This window comes from Ambystoma mexicanum, chromosome 6p (assembly GCF_040938575.1).
Source record: "Ambystoma mexicanum isolate Mex_15411 chromosome 6p, UKY_AmexF1_1, whole genome shotgun sequence".
Taxonomy (NCBI): domain Eukaryota; kingdom Metazoa; phylum Chordata; class Amphibia; order Caudata; family Ambystomatidae; genus Ambystoma; species Ambystoma mexicanum.
In genome coordinates this window covers 1,115,052,406-1,115,071,080 of record NC_090935.1, presented here as the reverse complement: position 1 = coordinate 1,115,071,080, position 18,675 = coordinate 1,115,052,406, and the positions used below count along the sequence as shown (strand labels likewise).

At 45.2% G+C, this 18,675-nt stretch overlaps 1 protein-coding gene across 3 annotated transcripts in view; it reads right to left on the bottom strand.

The window, feature by feature from the left end:
- TUT7 (terminal uridylyl transferase 7) overlaps positions 1 to 18,675 on the bottom strand; it is a 2,420,963-nt gene that overhangs the window by 1,240,423 nt on the left and 1,161,865 nt on the right. For all 3 annotated transcript variants that reach the window (XM_069625717.1, XM_069625718.1, XM_069625719.1), the window contains one exon: positions 6,592 to 6,772. In XM_069625717.1, coding sequence (XP_069481818.1) covers positions 6,592 to 6,772 — 181 coding nt within the window. The remainder of the gene's footprint in view (positions 1 to 6,591; positions 6,773 to 18,675) is intronic.

Genomic DNA, 18,675 nt, shown 5'->3' with positions numbered 1-18,675 from the left:
CTGGGACAGTGTCTACACCTGTGTCTTATCTAGAGCTAAACAAAGTACTTTACTCATTCGGGTTCATTTTAAATCCGGAAATTTCCCTAAAGCTTTCCAAAATGCCACGCAGTAGGGGAAAAGATGTGTCTCAGGTACCCACCAAGAGAAAGTTGTTGTTTGCAAACAATGTCATTTTATGCCCTTTATTGCTGCGGCTAGCTTTAGAAAGCCATCAGGGGTATCAAGAATTTGCTTTCCAATGGTGTGTGATTATACATGTATCCCAGTCTACTATTAAATGCATAGATGTTACAAATTCTCATGGCTAGTCCAAGTCCACCAGATTGTATGGTTAAATTACTTTGATGTTTAACTAAATCATGACCTATGCCTCGGAAAGAATGGTACCAAGTGCCTTATGATAATTTGCCTTTGTGTCTAATACTGAAGGTTTCGTGCACTTAGCAAAACATGTCAGAAGATAATACCACATATTCAATGCATGACAAACCAGGGCTGATCAAGTGGCAGCAGTTGGTATATCTCCTGCTATATTGCCAGTAACCATGTGTAGATCCCAATCAGCAAAAATGCGCCTCCATATCCTTCCATACTGACAACGTACTACTTGGCTTAAATAAACCCAATGAAACCGCCATGTGACAATCGGAGTTAAAACCAACTCCTTTCTAAACGTGAGTGCCATCTATCCCTTTCTCATAGGTAGAAAGCACTTCGTTAAACTGGGCAACAATTTCAGGTAACTGAATATAGGCTGGATTCCAGTAAAGAGATCGATAAGACAACTATATATTTTGTGGTAGCCTTAAAGGAACACTTGGCTGCCAGAATACCTGAATAATTATTTGAGCATGCCACGTATCTAGTTATATTAGACCTTACTGCTACCATTAGCCCACTGGATGGTCTGCTTCCCTACAATGAAATGACATCTTGCTGGATCATCACTTGGCCATCAGAGTACAACAGTATTGTCAGCCAAGTCTCCTGTAAGAGTATCACTGTGTGCCTATTATAAATTACTGCCATATCATTAATATAACTGTTGAATCCTATGGAATTCCACAAAAGTATTATGTCTTCCACAGCCTTAATTGTGCTAAAGGTCCCATTGCACCAAAATTCCTAAACTTTTGAGCAAGAGAGGAAGGCAACCAAGACCAATCATCATGCTGTTTCAATGGACCACTGTAATTCCCAGCTAGTTCTACTACTCTATCACTCAAGGGGACCGCTCCTATTTTTATTTAATAGTTCCTCAAAGCCCCCTCTGTTCCACTGAACTCCAGGTTTATTGATCTTTCCTTATTGGAGCTTCAGGGCATCGCACAAAGTAATGTCATAGCCCATTTGACATAAAATGTCAGTTTCAGATGGGAGCACGATCATAATAATTTTGGACATGGTCAGTCTTACGAAGCCAGTTTGGTGGTTGTCGCAAAATAACACTTGTTCAATGTCCGCAGAGGTTAAAGACAGAGGTGGGGTATTGTCATGGAAGAGACCTAGTACGTTCTGATGATTTATGGTGATCATATGCTCAAGAAGAAACAGATGTATAAAATAAGGGCAAGCCAAGAGATTTGCATCTTGACTTGTAGGCATGCGCAATAGACAGTGATTTTCAGTGCCATCCAATTAGTTTGCTAAACTTTGCTTATGAAGCCAACAGTGTTACCAGTCTCTGTTGGAGCCCAACAGGTAAACATTGGACCACTTTAGATGGCAGAGTATTGTGCTTTTCTTCAGCGATAAATGAAAGGGAGCGTCGGGTATATCCAAATCGGACCGGACGCCCGAAAGTGCTTGTGTTTCGTTGGCTTGGTTCTCATTTGGTTCTCATTTCGCACCACTTTTATGAGAAGCCAATATTGTAACTTCCGGCACTTTTAATTCTTTATCTTTATCTAAAACGTTTACAAAATGAAAGTGGTACCATCTATTATTTTTGGCGCGGAAGCAATGCCAATATTACCAAGGGCAATCTGGCCAAAACTTTTGGAGGACAGTCCTAGGCTTGCCGAAATCTACTTGCATCCATAAGACGGGAGCTTAATCTTCTATCACTTGAAGGGTCCCTAAACTGTAATTCATTGATGCTATTTGGGAAATGTCTGTTAACTAACAGTCCCTGGTTGTATCAACTGATAAATAGTGAAATGCACAACTCAAATTGTGCAATGCTCCAAGCTTGGAAAGAAAAAAACTCCAAACTCCTGTACCTTTTAGAAAGTGATGAAGAGGAACTGGAAAAACATCCTCTAAAAGTCCTAAAAAAACTAAAGGAGCAAGAGTCGATTGAGACTCTGACAAAGGCCTCAGGAAATAAGCTGACAACACATCTACCTCCAAACATAAAAAATTGAATGAACTGCAGAATTTCATTTAAGAAATTCCCTAGTAGACCAGTGCGAAATTTTCTTTTAAGAGCATGCCTCAACCTATTTTCAACAAACGTAATTCGTGCAATAAGAGGACTCTCATTGACTAATAACTGCAGGCTCTGTTTGAGAGAAAACGAAAAGGAGTCCATTCGTCATCTTCTCTTAAACTGTCCAGGCATGACGAAAATCAGGTCGCAGTACATGAAAAATGTTTTCTCAAACCCCCTACTAGCCAACGAAGAAACTTGGTGGTCTCGGATGATGAACGGCGACAAATCCACCTGGCAATTGGCAACGTTTAAAATTCTACAACAATGGACATGTTGTCAAACTTACAAGAACCGACTATTTAGGCTCCTTTTTCTCCCTTCAGCAACACAATGAATTTAAAGAATACAAAGTTGATGTCTTCATTGTAAAAATCATTTTATTGATTAACAAAAAAATATATCTTTATCTAAGTGCAAAGGCATATTCGAAGAAGAGGGTGCTTGTGGCGTCAGCATCATTTGAAGTACAGCAAGCTTGCCCCCCTTGTAATTCTTCATTGGTCATTTGGGCAGCTCTCTCTGGTCGTCGCAGAGGATCCCAATTTGAGGCAGTATTAAATCATTGCGATGTGTTTGGCAGCTTCTTCTTCTGATAGGTGTAGATTTCTAAGACATTTTCTTGAAGATCGCTTGTTATTATTAATTTTTTTTAAGAGGAGCCGGGGAAACCTCTAATCACCTGTAGATCTCCTTGCAAAGAGCCGCTGTCCCTTTCACAGTTATTCGTTGGAGATGAAATTAATTGAGATTAGGTATGCATGCTCTTATGTTTGGCAGTGTCGCCATATATGTTTGTTTGTATTTCTTTGAATATTGACAGTGGCATCGATTTCCAGCTTGATCTTTATATCACTCAATGCAAGCGCGAAAGACCCAACTTCCATCTTAATATTGTTATTAAGGTATACGAACAAGCTCAGCACTACATTAAGTGGAGCAATAGTGGGCGAGGATAGTTTAATGTTTTTATCTATATCCCTTAAAGTATGATGTAGGGGATTTGGAGTACTGGAGTTTGTTGAGCAAAGCAAATCAGTGTTGACTTCTGTGTTCCATTCTAGTACAAAGGAAGGTGTTTCATCTAAATTCATTATTTCAGAAAAATCTAGTCATGGATCTCCTGTGTCAGTTCATTTATCACATGCATCCATAACAGCCCCAGAGAGGGGACCTGCAGTACCGTCTTTAACCAGTTCTAGAAAGCTGTTATCAATGATGTAGTTTTTCTCTTGCTGTTGGGAATCATTTGACTGTGAGCCCCTACGAACTTCAGTGCTGCACCCTGCTCCAAGTTAAAAGCCTGTGATGACCCTTTGGTTTAGTTTGGAAGTAGGCGTCTTCAGTTATCACTTTCCCCAGGCACTTGGTTATCCCTTTTGAGAGCCGCCTCATTAGATGGATCAGCACATTTGTCAGTTGTAGATATTAAAAGTACAGACAGAGGGCATGAAATGCCAGGAAGTTGAGTAAACGGTGCAGGTTGGTCGGTTGCACAGTCAGGGGTAACAACAGCAACAGACTGCGCTGCAGAATAATCCATATGATTGTTATCATTCGGTGCAACCGTGAAGTGCCTGAGAGAGTTGGCTGAAGGGCAGTCACTGGCTATCGACTTGCTGCGCAGTTTCTACATTGTAAATGCAAATTCAATGTTTCAAGGTAAGCCGAACATAGACTTGCTTACCGTCTGCAATGAAGGAAAAAGCCTCCTTTGCCTGTAAATGCCGCTAACTGCTTTCTACTTCACTCTGTTCACTAGGCTGTGCTGCGCGTGGGCAGATTTTAAAGCACAAGTTGGTGTTGCTGCAATACTAGTCCTACGTACAACACAGCACATGAAGAGGGATCCTACACGCAAAGTAGGTAGTTTCACCGCCAACTACTTTCTCCTTCACTATGCTCACTCCTGTTTCATTAACACACTATGGTCTCCAAAACGTACAATCCGTCTGGTGATTTACATCCGCACTACCAAGTGGGTCCATCACGGCGTTCCGCGTATGTTCTAAAAGAATGCAATGATGTAAATCACCAGACTGATTATAAGTTTGAGTCAAGAGCGTGTTACCAATAAGGAATTTAAAGTCTTCGTGTTTCCGAGAGCTTATAAAGTGCATTAATGTGTTGTCGCATTAATTAATGAAACGGAAGAGGTGTTGGTCTGAATTTTCGAGATTATACTTCTACATACCCTGAAGAGGACCTTTTTGAGGTTGAAATATGTGTTGGCTAGCAAGAAATAAAACAATGATATTAACGGATGACTTAATTAACAGTGACTTTGGCATTCATTTGATTCATCGCAGGCTATCGGGTCATTGTGCAAACATTTAACGTTGTTGGTATTTTAGCAGGCAGAGCGTAACTGATCAGAGACTTTTTTTGAGAACCCTTATGAATTGCACTGAGTCATAGATGGAATGTACCTAGCACGGCCACTGGTGAAGAGCCTAGCAAAAGGAACGATGCAATGGTCTTCTCAAAGCAGATATCAACGTGCACAGTTTAGTAATGGTGTACTTCAGACTTGGAAGCTTATAAATAAAAGAAAATACAAACTTTATAATGTGTCTCTCTCATCAGCAAAACAGAGACCAGCAACAAAAGGTACTCCCCTAAATACACCCATTGGGAACGTCCAGGCCTGTGGGGAGTGGTCACAAAGGGAAGATCTACAACTTCAAGCATATCAAAGGGTGGAAAGAAGCTCCTCCCAGTGACCAACAGATGATATAGGCTATTCTTGTATTCCCCACACCCCATTGCTTTGTGTTCCAATCGACAGGTGTGTGTTAATAAATTCTGTTTGCAGGAACCTTCTAAATGAGTCTCGTCTATTTGGAATCATTGGAAATTGAAACAGCTGAGGTCCACTTTAGATCCACACAAAGGAAGGAGAGAAAGAGCCCCATTCGTGATGGGTGACGACTTGGTCCCCCAGCAGCCTCCAAAGTCACGTCTGGTGGTAGCTGTGGCAGGATCTGCCAACAGACAGGGGTCCGATGATGTGAATGCGTTATGAGGAGCAGGCTAAAGCCAGGTAATGAAAGTATAGATTTGCCTTTTCCTTTCTTTGTGTCCCAGACAGGGTAATGGGTCTGAGCAGAAGATTCCATGTTTAAAGTATTTTGTTGCGTATAAACATACCATTGGGGGTGCAAACTTCCATGGGGGACACAGACTATTCTGTTGAGTTGCGTTTGTATATTCCTGCTTACGGTGCGAGTTTAACCATGAGGTTCCAATTAGCTGACAAAAGAGTAACAATGAATGTCACAAGGGGACAGTGGTGAAATGGTGAGACCGCATTTATGAATACTTGCAGTGCCTCAAAGCGGCATGGGTCTCATGAGAGGTTGTATTGTACTCTCATGGGAATGCAAACAACTGTTCAAAAGAGCACTCTGGTGTAGTCAAGTGTTCTGAGAGGGGGACAAGCCGCATTGGGGTGTGGCCTTAAATAATTGTAAAGTGCAGTGACTGTCAATCCGGTGGCAGGGGTGGAGGTTGAATCATTTGAATGACTCACTTCTGTCGTCTCACGCACAAGAGGATGAAAAGAAGGTTTGGGAGATGTGCTCGGCATGACCGAGGAAAAGAAAGAAAACGAAAGAAGAAAGAAAGTAACTCCACTTTACAAAGGGAATGACGCATGCGCTACCTATGGCTCTATATCAGGCTTATCAGACAAACAGGACTAGGATAAAAGGGAAAAAAACATGCCAATATTGCTATTAACAGTGAAAAGACATGCAAGGGGGGGGAGGCTAAATATCTTTGTACTGATGGAGGCAATTCAGTTAACAGGGATAAAGTGCAGATTTAGTGAATGTGAAAATACAAAGGACGTCCCTCTGCGAAGGTACAAATAATATAAATTGTATGAATATTAGGAAAGCTGCACAGGAAAATATACAACAAAGTTGAATTCAGTTACCTATGGATAATCAATTGTTACCTACTTAGTTTTCTATTCATCTTAATTCTTAGGATAAATGTAATGACCTCTGCTAGTGTTTAGTTAATAAGGCACTTAAATTGGATGCATTATTCAATGTGTCTGGAATTCGCTAATAGCAATAACATGTTTAAACCCAACAATCAATCCATAAAAACCTTGAGCATTGTTATTGAAACATTAACCTCTGTTGTACCTTCCACAGCAATCCGCTTCTTTGGCCAGTCCTTTAATTCCCGTAAAATCAACTCTTTAAAACGTACATTTATGATTAAGTCTTCAAATTTAAATTCGACTGTATAGAATCGAAGCAATTCAACCCACAGCTGTCCGACAGGAATAGAACATCGGTGCTCTTTATCAATCACCAGTGGAACCTGCGAGTTACATTGAAAAAGCATTCAATAAGAGATTAAACCATTTTGCTTTCAACATTTGCACCAATATAACAGACAAGTAAAATGCAATTTTATCAAAAGGATCTTCAAATTCATAGTTTTTATTAACCATTTGTCATTTATTTTAGAAATGTGTTATTGATATAGTGTGGAGGTGGCTAAGAGGAGCAGTGGAGCATTTTACAGAGAACATGTATTGCAGCAGGACAATCTCAAACCTAGTGTTGTACCAAAAAGCAGCATGGTGGTGCTGGGTCTGGATGAGACACCATTATAGAAACCAGGATATAGTAGGTTCAGAGGAAAGAAAAAACATAAGTAGGGAAGGGACAAAGTACAGCTATTTTTATGTTTTATATCAGGGATCAACAAATAAAATCAAGTCAGGTTCATTTGTCCAATGTACTTTATTTCTATTGTTAGTGATTTTCTCAGGACCAGTAAACATAAATAAATATCCAGGCAGACTTCACCCACATCCTGTAAAATTATCCAAAGCTGATCTCCCAGTCTGGCGTACCAAAGGCTTCTTTCAGCCCTGTTCCCTTCTCCTAAGAATTATTGACTATAATGGGATATTTCAAACAATGTCTTTTTGAATTACTTAAATGTCCCAAATAAGAAGGTCCTCCTTGAGAAGGTCAGGATAACTCTTCCTTCAATGAAAACTAACAAAACAATTAACAGGAATGCCTCGAAAATAATCCAATCACAGTCTTCTGGTTTGCAAGCATTTCCACTTCCATGGGTCTCTTCCCTAGTCACTCACATTCTCACGGTCAAATTGCCCTCTTCTGTAAATTGTGCAACACAGGAAGTTCTACAACCACCTCCTGCTCGGTTGTAGAAAATTCAGGAAATGGTGTGTTTCCTCCAGCCAGTACAGGGACAATTGGAGTTTTCCTTGACTTTAAGGCTGAGACAACTGGAATGGACTGCCCGGTTTCGACAAAGTTAAGAGGGTCTGATCACCTCCCTCTGTTAGGGTCCCAATTTCCCCCGCTCTACCCCTTTGCTGGTCTTAAACCTAAACTCCAAGCCAGGTGCTAATTTCTCTTCCAATTCTGGGTTTTACCCCTTCGGATCAGGGTCTAACATGAACCCCCTACTTTGGACCCAGTGTGCCCTCTGTCATGCACAGTAGGAAGGTAAGGCACACCAGGCACACAGCCTTACAGAACACTCATACCCTCGGGGACTCCCTGACACATAACACAGCGAAAATCTCCAAGTCAAAGTAAGCCCTCCACATGATCACACTACCTGTGGTGCGAGGGAAGCGTCACCAACTTCCAGGCTCTGTCAGAGGGCGATATTATTTGTTCCCTCGTTTCCGCTGGCAACTGCCATGGAGACTGCGAGAGGGCTGGAGCAGGAGTAATCGGCGACAACTACTTCCTGGTTCCGGGCCGAACTCTCGGTCACGTGCCCTGAGCTCCGCTCACGTGATCAGGAGTCGGCAGGTATAAAAGCGGCGCATTTTGAATCACTCGCCCTTCACAGCTGTTTCGCGACACTGTTTGGCGTTCTCGATTCACGTTGGATTAATTTAGTTACAGATCTGAAACTTATGGATTATGGACTGGTTTTTTCTTGTTCCTTGGATTTGGCGTTTTGGTTTCTGCTTGGATTTACGGACTCTGGACTTTAGCTAACGTTTCACGGATTGTTTGGATTACCCATATCTGCTTTGTCAAGTATTCTACGCTCTACAGATTTCCTCGAACTGCTACGTTACCACAGTGTTAAGAATACATCCAAGAATCATCAGGTGGTAGCCAACGCTGAGTTTCTGGCGCTTTGGCTTTGAAGGATTACTGACGCTTCCCTGCACCACAGCCTCAGAGTTCCTGGCAGTTAGAATATCACCCTTGGGTAAGCCATATTTCAATAACAGTTACATTGTTTACAGTACTGTGCTTGTTTGTACTAATACCTAATTCATTCCACAGCTCTGGGGTCCTCGGCGGCGTCTGGTCCTGCGAAACAACCACCACCACCTGTGGCCTCAAGGCTCGCATAGGGAGTAGTTTTCTTTCTTTCTGTGTGGAACTTGGGGACAGAGGCCCATATATTCTTCACGACGAGTCAAGTTACGACACCCTCTTATTCCTTCCTGCTCTGGCTAGCTACCACCCTTGCAAGCCTCCAGCACTGCCTTCCAACTTCTCAGGCTCCCTCTTCTTGTGATCCCCTGCACTCCACCTCCTCCTGATCTTCTGATCCAACCTGCTCCTAATCTAAATCAACCACTGCTTGATGTTCAATTCCAACCTCCTCCCAGTATTCCAATAGCACCTTATTTTAATCACACTTGATTCTTTCCAATGCCCTCCTGATGCTCTACACCAACCTCCTCCTCATGCTCACTAACACCTACATTGACTGACTTCCAAACTCCTCATGTTCACCACCATCGCCCTCCTACTGATGACTACCAGCCTCCTCAGTCCATTCCTAAACCACCCGCCTCTGACAACCTCTCCTCAACTCCAACCTCTTCCTTTCTTGTTTCTCCAACCTCCACAGCCTCCTTACTAAACTGACCAATTTATTCCAAACTCCTTCTGCAACGTCCTTATCCAAACATCCACACCACAGTGCTCAAAGCCGGCCTTTTTATGTTCCATGTGCCAATCTCCATATTGGCAATCAGGCCTTGCTGTTTGCTGCTGCGCATAATAAATACGGGCACCTCTGGAATTGTCTGGCTTGATTTCAGCCTTAAGAGCAGGTGTATTTGCTTGCGTATTGCATTTGCTATGCAGCGGGTGTACCACAGCTTTATAAAACCAGTCCACCATCTTGGACTTACTTGCACATCAACATGCAAATGTCTTGTCAACTTCTGACTGCAGTAGGACCACTGGAGAGAATTGCAAGAGGTATGGCTTCATCATGATCATTTCTGGGCAAGCTGCAACCTGCATTTCTCCAAGCCTGACTCAAGGAGGGTATAAAGTTACTGTATGAGGTGCTGGGTCCCTTTGAAATGCACTTAAAGGACTAGTGGTGTCTTTAAGCAGGATGTACCAAATGGCACGGGGAAGGGGGCATTAAATGAAGTTGAGCAGAGGATCCTCCACATACCACACCCAAGTCAATCATCCACTAGATTGAGGAGGTATGCCAGCTTCTTAGTAGTCCCTTTAGATGTTTCCCTGAGTTAGGCAGGGAACTTAATCAAAGTCTCTGCATCACACATTTAAATTTAAGGCCAACGGAGATAAAGCCACATTGACAGAAAAACTGTTTCTTGGTATAGTGCAGAATCCAGAATTTGAACCTAGGTTACAAGGTCTGCAATTTAGCCATCAGTCATATGAAACCTTGAGGATCAATTTATCCTTACACCATTTTTAAGTAACACACTAGTATACTCCCATATGGCTTGCCAAAAGATTTTGTTGAGGCAGGCAAATTTCATACTAGACATATAGTCATTGCATCTTTCAAAACACAGTGTCCATATTTTGTTCTTCTATTACAAATACATTACTGTGGAATAATTCTAAAAGGTATTGTACTTTCAACTTAGTAACTTACCATTCTGTATAGAATATAGTGGGATCTATCAGCCAAATTGTTTGGATTAAAAAAAAAAAACGGGGGTCTGCAAATTTCACATCAACCAATTTGAACCTCCAATGTGTCCAAAGGTTTATTCGTCTCTATAAAACTTGATGTATGGTGAGACAGCCGTGAATGCCTATTTATAAAATACTCTCCTGGCTGTGACAGCCAACAGGAAAGCTATTTCAAGGTCAGTTTAAAAAGAAACAACATTAATCTAAGGGTCTAAGTGCCAAAGACATCACGTTCAGTTGGGGGAGATCTGTACGCATTAAAAAAAACACTCACTTCGGGTAAAGCTGTTGGTTTAGATGGCCTGTATTCAGATATTTTTAAGTGGTTCTCAAGTTGGTGGCACCCAATTTTATTTAAGCTTTTTAACTTAATCAGCTACTAAGGTACTTCCCTGCTCTAAGTTCAAGAGTATAATAGTTCCCATTTTTAACCAAGGATCTATAGGTCACCTGCACTGCTACCGCCCAATCTCCCTTTTAGATATAACAAGTAACGTTTTTACCAAATGCCTGCTGAATAGAAGATTGTGCTTCTTCTCAGCACTTATTCAAACCCATTCAAGCAGGTTGTAGGAGAGAGCTTTCAACACTGGACCCCATTTGCTTCTGCATACACTAACTAACAAGTACAGAGGTGGGAAGCTGTAGGTGGCCTTTACTGATGTAGAAAACGTCTTTGACTATCCCCAGGAATCGTCTTTTGGGAAAGTTAGCTGTGCTAAAGATGCCAGAGGGGCTGCTGAATTTAACCCAATTGTGCTACAAAATACACGTATACATCTGTACAGACCTCGTGTTCCGGCAGGTTGTCCGGAGTCATGGCAACAAATAAGGGGGTGAAGGAAAGGCTGTGCTTTAGACCCACTGCTATTTATTTTGTTTCTCTACGACTTTAACCTTGCGGTTCCAGGCACTAAGGCTAACCACCCTTCACTGCTTGACACCTGCTTTGGAGCCCCTTCATATGCGGATGACAGTTTTACTTGCTTCTCACCGGAGGTTGGGGTTTCAATGCAGTCTCTTACGCTGAGGAATATTTTACAGCCCATGACCTAAAGATGATTAGGGTGAAAACAAAGGTACTTGTGTTTGAGAAAGGCAGAAACGGATATTCTAGGTTCCTAAAGAAATAACAGATTGAGGTAGTTGAGTCATGTTGCTACCCAGGCTTACTTTACCTTCAAAAATGGGAAATGGTCAAGGCATATAAAGGCAACTGAGCCAGGCTGGGGGGGCGGTCTAGATTTGATCACATGTATGGTGGGCGGCTGCTTGATGGATGCCTTAGGGGAGCGACATCCATCTGGGGCTATTCCAGCTGCACGGTTATTGAGGTGACTCAAAATCGAATTTCTAAAAAAACTAGTAGACCTATGCCAAAGCACGTCTAAGCACCCCTAACTCCGCGCTGCTCTTAGAACTTGGTAGCTCTAGCATAGTACCCCAGGTGAAACTAAGGGTGATTTGTTATTTTTTGAAAGTATGCCTGGGCTATTCAGACAATCCCAATTTGAACAAGGTGATGGGGGAAACGCTAGGATCCCCTGTGACCAACAAATATGTTTGGCAGAGGGAAGGTGAAAATGACTTGTCAGTTGGGAAATATTAAACATCAACCTCACCCTGCATTCCTCTCTATTCTATTTGAAAAATACTGTGAAACAGAAAGCATTAAGGAACAAACAGGAGCTGAGCATTCAAAAGTGGGCACTTTGTCCTCGCTTGAAATGCATCCTGGCCTACGTGAAACTATGGCACAGGCTGGAGAAGAACAAGTTAATTACCAACTGTAACGTTCTTTCGACTGGATATTCCTCATACGGATTCCTCATCTTATGAAATTCGTATCTCGCCAGCTTCGCTGCTTCGGAAAAATGTTTCTCGCCAGAGGGCGCTGTGCACGAGGTCGTGGAGTCGATGTCCCTCGACGGTCTCCCTACCATGTCGACGTCACCATCAGTATAAGTACCTTGTGCCGCGCCCATTGGCTTCAGTTCTGTTTTTACAAGGAAATATTCGAGGAACATCCAGGCGTGCCTCATGACTGAAAAACTTTTCGTGAGAGAGAAGTGTAACTAACAAACTGTACTGCGGGGTAGGATGGGAGGGGCGATGAGGAATACATGGGAGGAACATCCAGTCAAAAGAACATTACAGTGGTAAGTAACTTGTTCTTCAAATGGATTGTGTCCTCCCACTTATTCCCCATCTTATGATAGACTCCCATAGCAGTGGTCATTTTGAAGGTGGGAGTACTAATTATTTTTCTCATGGAAGGAATGGAGTACTGCCTTAGCAAATAATCCTTCATTGGAAGAAGCATCATCTAAGCAGTAACGCTGGATGAAGGTATGCATTGATGCCCATGTTGCAGCTAAACAAATATCCGCTGCAGGGACTCCCCTCTTCAGAGCCGCAGAAGTAGCCATACCCCTAGTGGAATGGGCTCGAAGCCCATCCAGCGGGTCTTTTCCCGCCAATCTGTAGCACTCAACTATGGTCAAAATGATCCAGCGGGATATGGTCTGTTTTGTCACTGCTAATCCCAATTTAAGGGCAGTATAACCTACGAAAAGTTGGTCATCCTGACGTAATTTGACATTCTTGAAATATAAAAACAGAGCCCTTTTTGGGTCCAGTCTATGAAACCTCTCCTCTTCTTTGACCAAATGAGGAGGAGGGTAGAACGCTGGTAGTATGATTTTTTGTGACAAGTGAAAGTCAGAAAATACTTTTGGTAAGAAAGAAGGTTTAATCTTAAGTACCACCTTGTCCTTGTGAAAAGTAGTGTACGGAGGTTTGCATGAGAGAGCCTGCAACTCACTAACCCTGTGGGCTGATGTTAAGGCCACAAGAAGGACAGTTGGTAATGTTCGAAGCCTCAAGGGACAGGCATGCAGAGGCTCAAAAGGTATACAAGTTAGAAACATAAGTACAATATATAAATCCAAGTTGGGACAAGAAAAGGGACTGGAGGGTACACATTAGTGAGCCCTTTCAGGAATTGAATGACTAATGGAATTTTAAAGTAGGAAACCTCTTCCGAGGAGCGCTTCAAAATGGACAGCGCAGCCAGATATACTTTAAGTGTTCCGATCTGGAGCCCCAGATTTGCTAGAAGCAATTGGAAAGAAGGCACCATTGGGGTACCACATTGAAAAGGGTCCACATCCTCATCCCTGCACCAGATACTGAATGTATTCCAACGACACTGGTACAGGGATTTAGTTGCTGGTCTTCTGGCTGAAAGCAAACTTTCCATTACGTCATCCGGAAGATCACAATCCTTGTATCTCAACCTCTCAGAAACCATGCGTGAAGGTTGAGTGTCTTGACCTCTGGATGGAGAACCCGACCTTCCTCTTGCGAGAGAAGATCCTCTCTTTGTGGAAGACGTATTGGAGGGCAGATGGACATGTCCAGAAGGTCCAGGTACCACGTCCTCCTGGTCCAATCCGAGGCAATTAGGATCATGGTTCTCCTGAACTTTCTGAACCTCCTGATTACGTGAGGAATCACGGGGCCTAGCACATACAGAAGTGGAAACTCCCAGTCCACCACAAACGTGTCTCCTAGAGCTCCTCTCAGAGGAAATTCCCTTGAGCAGTACTGTTCGCACTTCCGATTGACCCTGGTCACAAACAGATCCACTTGAGGGGCTCCCCAAAGGGTGAAGATCTCCCGAAGGACTTCATGAGCTAGTTCCCACTCGTAGGACACTGTTCTGCCTGCTCAGAGCATCTGCCGTGTTCTGCTCTCCGGCTAGGTGAAATGCCGATAGAGGGATTCCTTCTCGTATTGCCCAGAACCCGAGCTGCATTGCCTCTCTGCACAGTGGTAGTGACCCTACTCTTCCTATCTTGAGGTAGTACATGGCCACTGTGTTGTCCGTCATTATCAATACATTTCTTTCCCTTTACAGAGGGCAGAAAGGCCTTCAGCGCTAGTCTGATTGCCCTCAGCTCCAACAGTTTGATGTGTAGTTTGGACTCCGATGGAGACCAACGCCCGCTGTCATGATTCTTGCCCCTCAGGTCCCCAGCCCTCCAAGATGTCAGGCTGGAGCCAGGCCACAATCACCTACATGGCCCTCAAGGGCCTCTCCATCCCTCCAAAGACCCACTTGGAGTCAGACTTGGCGCTTGTGGCACCAGACTCACTCACTCCCATAGGATAACATTGAGGATTGGACTTGTAGTGCATTGATGGGGACAAGATCAATGCCCCCACATATTTCGGTTCCCAGAACTGCATGTGCGGTCTAGTCTTTTGGGTGTGGTTCAGCCCAGAGGCACCTGGGATACCCAGAGACTATTTAAGCCACACCCAGGCTGAGAAACATGCTTTGCGTTTTCTGCACCTGCAGCGTGACACTCACCGTGTTTGGATCGGTCTTCAGTAGACCTGCATTTTTCTTCTGCACTCAGCTCCTGCAAGAACAAGACCACCGTTAGGAACAGCCTTACCTTGCAGCGCTTCTGCCGATCAGTTATCGCTCCTTCTGTTCTGCGATAATCTTTGGCTGTGTCATTCCCATCTCGGCACGTCGCTTCCTAAGGAAAAGGGAAAAAAACAGAAAAAAAGGCATTAGTAAGCATTCTGCAAATCTTTGCTTATTTTTAAATACTGTACGAGTTTCAAACGCTTACCTGAATCCCAGCCACTCTGGGGGAACTCTTTCTCCGGAACTTCTCATCCATCTGCAAGAGGGAAAAGACACTCCAGGTTAGCGTGGAAACATCTAGAGGCGCCGCATACCGTGCTTACCCACCGCATTTATTCTTCATAACCGGCATCCACGCTGAAAACGTTAGAGCACCTAAAAGAGACAGAAAAAGAACTCCGTTCAATGCAAATATGAAAGGGGTGCATCATGCATCGCGCTCTCACTCACCTTCAGCACTACTCATCTCAGCAGCACGCTGCCATCCCCGGACGCCGCCCATCATCTAAGGAAGGAAAGGAACACAGTTAGAGAACTGTTCAAAAGACTCATTATACTTAGCTGTCTGACTCTTGCTAGTGAAGTAACTAGGCAGCAACGAGCCTGCATCAATCAACGCGCCCCTGTGCTGAAATCAGGACAGAGCACACTATCCAAGAAAACAAGGTGAGCTGTGGATCAAAGGGAAGGGTTGGACCCCGGGGAAGAAGGGGTTCAAGCACACAGAGACAATTGGGAGTTAAACTCTACCAATCCTGTGTTTCAGGCCCAGTCTCCAGTCGAATAGCCTTCAGGGAAGGGTTCGAGGTCGTAAGAGGTCAGAACAGGCTGAGTGACGTCCCCCTGGACCCCAGGTGAGCGTTACAACCGCTTATAGTCAGATCGTTGGTATGCGGTCCCGACCCCGTGAGTGAGGCGTCCGTCACTACAGTTATCTCCGGACATGGTTGCCAAAAAGATTCTCCCTTGAGAAGGTTGTCGTTGCCAGCCCACCAAAGAAGATCTTGAGCAACTGTGCTTGGAACTTGCAGAAGATCCGACATATTCCCCGAGACTTGGGACCACTGAGTCCTGAGAGCCCATTGAAGGGATTTCATCCTCAATCGGGCCTCTGGCACTCCGAAGATACAGGATCCTATGAGACCGAGCAACCTCAGAAAAGTGAAGGCTGAAAGATGTTGGGCATTTTGGAACTTTGTTACCATCTGCAGAATGTGGAGAGCTCTCACCTCGGGAGGCGAGGCTTTGCCCGAGGAAGTATCCAGGACTGCTCCGATAAACTGGTGCTTTTGGGATGGTATCATGGGGGACTTCTTGAAATTGAGTTAGAAGCCCAGTCAGTTAAGAGAGTGACAGGTGATTGACAGATGTTCCTGAGCTTGTTCGAAAGAACGCACTCTGATCAACCAATCGTCCAGGTAGGGGTAGACGTGAATCCCCCATCTCCCAAGACTCGCTGCCACAACCGCCATCAGTTTGGTGAAAACCCACGGGCAGAGGTCGGCCCGAATGGCAGAACTCGAAACAGATAGTGAACCGCCAACCATGAACCTCAGGTACATTCTGTGCTTGAGATGGATTGGCACATGAAAATAAGCATCCTGAAGGTCCAATGATACCAACCAGTCTTGATCTTGGAGTTGGAGAGCCTGAAGGATCTGAGAAAGGGTTACCATCTTGAACTTGTCCTTCCTGAGGAACTTGTTCAAGTCTCTCAAGACCAAGATGGGTCTCAATCCTCCGTCCTTCTTTGGGATGAGAAAGTAAGGGGAGTACCACCTTTGTTCCTAACCGCTACAGGTACCTGTTTTATTGCACCTTTCTCGAGCAGGGTAAAAGTACCAGCACAAGAAGCGGATCTGGAATTTTGACAGAGTTGGGTCCCGGTGGATGGCCCTAAGGCCTTTTTAGGAAGGGAAGGCAGTAACCATGAGCTACTGTCTCCAGTGCCCAAGCATCTGAAGTAATGCCCCTATTTTCTTTCAGATGCTGTGTGATTCTGCCTCCCAGCAGGGTCTTGTGTGATAAGGCCTCAGAGTGATTTGGAGGCAGCTGCAGGAGCGGCTGAGGGCAAAGATAACGTTCGTGAGGCTGGTTTTGCACCTTTTCCTCGTCCACCACGAGGGACATTTCTTTTACCTCTTTAAATGGCATGTCCTCTTCCTCTACCAAAAGAGTAGCAGCATCGGGGGGCGTGGCTTGATGGCTACGTGAGAGGACGTTCCTTGGAGGAGCTCCCGATTATCCGATCCTGAGAAGAAGTGATGGTTTTTGGCGGACTTTCGAGCCCACGGTGTAACCAAAGGCGTATGAAAGTGGGGGGCACATGGTGAGAGCCCTCCCCACCAGCGAGACTGCATATCCACGGAACTAGACTCTGAAGAAGGTGGCGGTCGCGCAAAGGAAGGGGAGCTCCCAAGAGGGCCGTCTGTGGACAAAGGGACATAAATGGTCCGATGAGCTGAGGAAGTTGGTCGGAACGTGGGCAAGCCCAACCAGACAGACGGGTCACATGCGCCTCTGGCAGAAGGCAAAAACATAAGGGCAAGCCCACACTGAAGAGGCCCTGGATCGTGGTGGGCTAGCAGAGTGAACCCGGGTCCAGCGGGACCTCGCTGTGAAGAGGCTGGCGAGCGAACCCCGGCGAGGATACAGCTGGGCGCGTGGGCCCAACCGATGCCGCAGGATGTCCTCCAAGGTGGTGCGACCCCGGATCAAACAGCCCACGATGGAGACCTACGTTAGGTCGCCCTCGGGCGCGGAAGGCGGCAAGAGCAAAGACACCCCAGCGGCGGCGACGGACCCACCGGGTACTATCCAGGAGGTGCTGGCAGCAATTGCCGACTTGAAGGTGGCCTGGGAGACGAAGCTGGGCCTGGCCATGAAAGAGCTGCAAGAGGGCCTAAACCTTAAGATGGGAGCGGTCCGAGAAGAGGTGAACCTTTTGCGCCAGGATGTGCGAACGATCGCAGAGCGCACTGGGGAACTGGAGAAGGAGTTGGCCCCAACCACGGAGGCGTGCAACACACACGCCAAGGAGCTTCATGCCCTCGTGCAACGAGTGGGCAATTTGGAGGACAGAGCAGAGCAGGCAGAGGGGCGCGCCAGGCGCAACAACATTCGCATAGTGGGGGTACCGGAGGGAATGGAAGGATTGAACCCCACGGATTTCGTTGAAACCATGCTTTTGCAGAAGATTACAGGCGGGGAGCTGACCCAGGGGTTCGCGGTCGAAAGGGTGCACAGGGCCCTGACCAGGAGACCGGCTCCAGGAGCCCCCCCGCAGCCATTGATCGCGAAGATCTTGAACTATCGAGACCGCGAGACGATTCTCGAATTTTTCCGGAAAGGAGGCACGATAGAAAGGGGGTCAGCGAATATAACAGCGTATCCGGATTATATGCTGCTGGAGTGGAATGAACTTTGGAACGGTGAAGAGGAGGCTTAGAGAAGCAGGCCACCTCTACATGTTGCTTTACCCCGCCAGGTTAAGGGTGTTTTATAAGAACAGATACCTCTTCTTTGAGACGCCGAGCAAAGCGATGGAATGGTTGGATATGCAAGGTCGACCTCAGGAATCGGATGCCCAGATAGAAGCGGCTGGAGATGAGTAGCACGTGGCAGAGGCACCCGTGAGGCCATAGCTGTGACATTGGGACTGGAATATAGTTTGATATTGTGCTTGTGTGGAGGAAGTCACGGCATCTGCCGGCGGGTCCCGTTGAATTCACTTCTCCTAAATAGATGACTGGGAGCTCCTGGGGAGCAACCGCTGCACCCGATAGTATATTTAGTTAGGTCACTGTTAGATTGGTGACAACCCGCGGGGTCCTTGTTCTTGGTCACGAGAC